Source organism: Punica granatum, chromosome 4 (genome assembly GCF_007655135.1).
Source record: "Punica granatum isolate Tunisia-2019 chromosome 4, ASM765513v2, whole genome shotgun sequence".
NCBI classification, from domain to species: Eukaryota; Viridiplantae; Streptophyta; class Magnoliopsida; order Myrtales; family Lythraceae; genus Punica; species Punica granatum.
In genome coordinates this window covers 14299206-14305205 of record NC_045130.1, presented here as the reverse complement: position 1 = coordinate 14305205, position 6000 = coordinate 14299206, and the positions used below count along the sequence as shown (strand labels likewise).

General features: G+C 43.0%; 1 protein-coding gene across 1 annotated transcript; it reads right to left on the bottom strand.

Moving 5' to 3' along the window:
• Window positions 1-2230: 2230 nt before the first annotated feature.
• LOC116204142 (putative receptor-like protein kinase At3g47110) lies at window positions 2231-4563 on the bottom strand. Its single transcript, XM_031536220.1, has 2 exons — window positions 2826-4563; window positions 2231-2628 (listed from the first exon to the last, which is right to left on the bottom strand). Exons 1-2 carry the CDS (start codon window positions 4561-4563, stop codon window positions 2231-2233), a joined length of 2136 nt encoding a protein of 711 aa, XP_031392080.1.
• Window positions 4564-6000: the final 1437 nt, after the last annotated feature.

The window sequence follows — 6000 nt, the reverse complement described above, 5'->3', positions numbered from 1 at the left end:
TGGACGAATTGCAATTGGGTCCCTTACTCAAATTTAAATTTTTTGAATTCTGGAATGAATCGATGAAAAAACTGGTTAAGATGTCATTATCAATATGGTTTATCACATCAATTTGGTCCAAGTCAACGTTAATTTTTTTTTAACATAAAAAGGTCCCTCTACCATGTCCTTCCTTTCAAAGAGCTGAAGCATCCCCTATCATCACCTTCACCTTTACAGCGTCTGCCATCTCCAACCCCTATCATCATATTCACCGTACACCGATATCCCTCTGCCATTTGCATCCCTTATCATCCCTCTAAACTGAGGCTTAGTGGTGGACTGAAGCAAAATAAACAGCAACGACGAGTTTGAAGAGTTCAATGGACATGGGCAACAATGGACAAGCCTCCGAAGCTTAGAGGAATGTGGACATTGAACAGGTAAAACGAGTAGTCACCTTTGGAAGCCAAAACGAGGAGTCACTCACCTGCGATTGGCCAAATAAGCTTTGAACTATATGTGAAACAAGGAGTCACCCCCCAAATGAATGCATGCGCTTGCGTTCATGCATGGCAGCCAAGTAATGATTGCTTTTTCCCTTATAAATGACGTAGTTTCTCCCCCACAATTCATACCATCCTAGCCCTGAGCTCAAATTCTGACTTACAGGAAGGAAGAAGATAGATGGAGGAAACTTATTTCTTGATCTGCTTAAGGAAGAGGAGAGAGAAGAGGAAGAAGACGAAGAATTCTCCGGCGACTCTTCTTCTTCCTCATACGATGATTTTGACGACTCGTCATGGAACTCCTCCTTATACGATGATTCTGACGATTTCAACCACTACACCTCTCACCGCGACTATGCCCAATTGTCCAACGAAAGCGCCCTCCTCTACTGATGATGATGAGGCCCCATTGTTTGATGATGATTTTGATGATTTCTTTGGTTAATTGGTTTTAATTGTTCTCGTTCCCCTCTTTTTGTAATTTTCCATTTTTATAAAAGAAAAAATTTAAATGAAATGAATGGAAATCATCATCTATTTGTTTTTTTTTTTGGACGAATATCATCATCTAGACATTGCTTTTAGTCCTGAGATCCATGTGAGGAATGCGTTCTCGAACATGAGGGAAAAACTTTTTTCACTTTATCGTGACCCTAAAAAATTCGATGTGAGTTTATGCTGATGGTTTAATCATTCGATTGCTCCGACATCTATTCAGACTATTCGGGGTATCCTTATGTGAGTTTAAGGCTCTTTGATCTAGTTTCATCTATTCTCGTTTTACCTGTGTTTTAAATAAAGTAAATTTTGTGTGTTTTACCTGCGGCGCTTATGTACCAAATACGGGAAACAAGTTAAAAGTGCTGGAGATGGATTAGGAATGAGTGTTTTCACGAAATCATGAAAATCTAGTATTGATTTCATCTTTCGGATGCATTTTCAGGCAGGTAAAAAGCTCTTAATGTTAATCAGTGGAGGATATTTTGATCAAATTGGTTCGATTGAGAATAGTGAAGCCAAACAGTTTTATCCTTCATTTCAAGAACCAGATCGTCCTAGTTCATCCAACTATAATATTGGTTCAAAAGCGAACTTCCAAAACAGGCTGTAATAATCCTATCTACCTAGTGATCGGGAAAAAATGATTTTGATGTAAGAAAGATGAAATGGTTAATGGTTTCTAATTACCTCTAGGCGTGTTTTCGCAGGAGAAAACACCTGAACTCTGTAGATATGATCAGCAGAGTGGTTCCCACCAAGTGAGCAAGGCTTGAGCTGAGACTTTCTTGTTCTCGCTCTCTATGGAATCGAAGAAGAACCAATGCGGAGTCTCGCAGGGGTCATTCTTGGCCGGCCTTGTGTCGAACATAAACATGGAGATGCTGTTACCGTTAGTGGTCCCTCTAGTCATGACTTGACTACCTGAATTTTGCTCTGCTCGGAAGAGTTTATAGTCACAAGACAATATATTTGGTTCTAAAAGTGTCTAATATATACAAAGATATTGGTAGCTTAGCCATGATAAACGTTTAGTTTGTTTTGTAAAAGAATAATCAGAAATCTGCGATGAGAAATCAAACAACATCACAAGATTCACAGCATTCAGCTCATGAGAAAAAGGAAGCATATGTAATAGTGGAATTAGAGTCGAACCACAACATCACAACTTACCAAATACATTCTTAAAACAACGTGAAAGTACACTCATTTAGATGTAACACAGACTGCATCTTTTACTGTCTTCAATATCCTAAGCTTCCGGTAAGCTTCTTCCTAATTGCCTGCAGAGCAGCTACAACGTCTCTCATGCTCATCCTGCCACTTGGAATTTCAGAAGAACAGACCAATCCTATTTCCACTATCGAGACCAGACACTCTTGAATCTTAAGGAACCTGTCGTGGCTCCTTCGAGTTCTCCTGATGTCTAGGCCATCATCCTCGTCGTGACTCTCCTGGAGCAAGAGAGGGTCAATTATCTGCAGAACTCGCTCCGGAAAGGCTGCCTTGGTAAAGAGATGAAGGTTCAGCCCATCACTGAACATGTCATCGGTGGGCCTCTTCCCTGTGAACATCTCCAGCACGAGGATGCCGTAGCTGTAAACATCTCCATTAGTTGACACCTCAGCCCCTGCTCCATACTCTGCACCAATAAGAATTCATCTACTAATTACATATATGATCAAGCCCTTATGACATCTATATGCTTCGAATTTCATGAGCAATTATCATTTCTTGGGCATATTTCATCCCTCTGCAATTCATGTTCTGGTCAACAAACAGAAAAAGATATACAAGGAAATGGAAAGGAACATGGTTAGAAAGAGTTTGGATAATTACCGGGCGCAATATAGCCGAGAGATCCTTTTACTCCAATAGAACTTGTCAGCTCAGAAATCAGCTCCCTAGTAGCTCCTGGCATGAACCTGACCAACCCAAAATCACCTACATGCCCAGTCATTTCCCCGTCGATGAGGACATTGCTTGGCTTAAGATCGCAGTGCACTATGGGTGTTTCACATTGATGATGGAGATAATCTAAAGCACAAGCAACATCTGTGGCAATATTCACCCTCTGGAGAAGACCTAATTGCCTCCGTATAACCTCTCTCTCTGGACTCGTTCGAACTTGCGGATGCAGCCACTCATCCAAGCTCCCATTGATCATGAACTCATATACCAAGGCCTTGAAGTCATTGCCCTGGTAATCGGTGCCTGAACATGCCGTGAGTACCTTAACAAGATTTCGATGCCGGATGTTTCTCAAGGCCTCGCACTCTTTAATGAAGCTCTTCGATGCACCATGACGATCAAGATTAAGCACTTTCACAGCAATGGTCGTCTGATCCAGAGCAAGAAACCCTTTAAACACTGATCCAAAACTACCGGTCCCGATCAGATTGGCAGAGGAGAACCCATCAGTTGCTTTCAGTAGGTCTTGATATGAAACTTTCAGAAACTGGTCATTTGAGGAGCTAGAAGCGACCGTTTTCCTCTGTTTCCTATGCCAGAGGAAACAAAGTAACGAGAGCATAAACACTATTGCCAAAATCCCCGACACCGTGTAGATAGAAACATTTCTCACCCTGCCATTAGTTGATGTACCGGTCGACTTACATTTGGGCAGCCGATATTCAGGTAGACCTCCACAAAGCTTCTCATTTCCCAGAACTGAGGTTGCACTTGTATTTGCCAAAACTCCTCCCGTTGGCAGATTGCCCTGAAAATTATTGAAAGACAGATCTAAACTTGTAAGGTCGAGATCCTCCAAGAAATCGGGAATTTGGCCTGAGAGCCTGTTGTGAGAGAGATTTAATTCTCGAATCCCCCGTAAGGAACTCAGAGTTGAAGGGATGGGACCTGCAAACATGTTATCCCCCATGTACAAGTATTCCAGTGACATACAACTACCTAGACTACTTGGAATTTTTCCTGACAACTTGTTCCCGGACTGATCTAATGCGCTGAGATGTTTCAGATTCCCTATTTCCACGGGAAGCTCGCCTGTTAGATTGTTCATTGAGAAATCAACACCTATTGATAGAGGAGGGAGGCTCATAATCTCAGGGGGTATGGCACCAGCAAGCTTGTTATGTGCAAGATCTAGTGCTAATAAGCTCTGACACTTGCCCAAAGAGGAAGGTATGGTGCCCAGAAGGTTGTTGTTGCCCATGGACAGGTGAGTCAACATTGACAAATTCCCGAGGGTGTGCGGGACCTCTCCGGTGAATACATTGTCTGTGAGATACAATTGCTTCATTTTTTTGAGATTTCCAATTTCCGGAGGTATGCTACCTGAAAAATTGTTGGCAGACACTGACAAAACCTGCAGATTTATGATATTCCCGATACTACTCGGCAGGGTTCCAGATAAAGCATTTTGTCCCAACGCGAGCAAGTCAAGAGTGATGGACAGATTGCCGATGCATTTGGGCACTTCCCCTCCGAAATTGTTATTAGCTATGACAAGAAGATTGAGAATTGTTGCATTTGTCAAGGAGCAGAGGAAGTCGAGGTCATTGGCTTGTCCCCTTCGCAGATAATTTAAACCAATATTGAAAATTCGGAGGTTACTCATCTTTCGTAAAGACGGAACATCCCCCGTGAAATTATTGATTGAAATTTGAAAGTTATTTAGTTGGGACATGTTGGATATCGATTTGGGGATAGATCCAGTGAACCGGTTCGTAAATACCGAAAGAAATTGGAGATTTGGAAGAGTGATGCCCAAGTCCAACGGCAACGTGCCCACCAATTGGTTAAGAGCCAAGATAAGAACTTCCATGGAAGAAATGTTGGTGACTGACGAAGGAAAATTTCCAACTAAATTATTGACCGCAAGAGAAAGAAACTTTAGGTTTCTCAAGTTGCCGAGAGTACCTGGAACCGTACCCCTAAGCATATTATCTCCCAAATGAAGACTCTAAAGATGAGAAGTTTCCAACCGAAAGTGGGATCTCTCCGTTCAAACCATTGTGCCTCAACCAAAGTACTCTGAGCTTGGACAGGGAGCTGAGATTTGAAGGAACGTACCCCTGAAGCTTGTTGTAATGGAGGCTGATGTTGAGGAGACTGGAGCAACTGGACAGGCTGGGAGGAATCGGTCCACTGAGCGAGTTGTTATCGAGGTACAAAAGCCGCAGTCTCGACAGATGACCTACTTCAAGGGGAATCCTTGAATAGAAGCTGTTGTTCTGGAGATCGAGCACCCTCAGGAAGCTCAGGTTCCCGATATGCGGGGAAATTGTCCCCGACAGTTCTTGCGATCGCAAGTCTAATTCAGTGACTCTCCAGTGCCTTCGGCCGCAAGTAACTCCGTACCAGTGACAGAAATGGTGGCTGGAGTTCCATGAGCTCAAGACACCGAGGGGGTCAACTATTATATTGTCCTCGAATTCCAGCAGAGCAAGTCGGTCAGTTTCATTCCCATGAGCACCCAGCGCATTGGACATGGAGCAGGCAACAAGAGCTATGGCAGTGATGCTGTGAAGAAGCCAAAGCGTGGCAGCGAGACTCCTCCCATGGGGGAGGGAAAGCTGGGACTCCATTCAGTACGTACAGAGAACGAAAGCAGATATATGGCACTTTTGAATCGGCCAGTTCAGTGACTTCGCTATTTAAAGGCAGGCTCTTTTAAAGCAAATATGCAGTTGCAAATGAAGGACGACTCCTCGTGATAAACTTTAGCCAAAGTCAGAATTTTATGTTACTTATACGTCCGATCCAATAGTGGTCACGTCCGATTTATTAGGATGTTCATCAAATTTAGCTCGTGCATAACACAGGTCTTGCATCCAGTCGAAGATAAAGTGGTAGCAATTGCAAGTTGGATTGGTTTTTCCACAAAGACTAATAGATCGATTGCTTTCAACTCAGCAGCACCACTCAAGCTTCCCGTTTCAATTACGGCTTTTCCTCTTCCCCTTCCTCTTGAACTTGTACATTTTCCTCTCCTTGTTCCTCTCCAACTTGTAGATTACCATCTCCCTGTTCCTCTGCTAGACCCAGTCACACC

Coding starts and splice junctions, on each gene's coding strand:
- LOC116204142 (XM_031536220.1), bottom strand. CDS start 4,563: ATGAGTAACCTCCGAATTTTCAATATTGGTTTAAATTATCTGCGAAGG. Junction 2,629..2,825: donor TCTCGGCTATATTGCGCCCG/GTAATTATCCAA, acceptor TTATTGGTGCAG/AGTATGGAGCAGGGGCTGAG.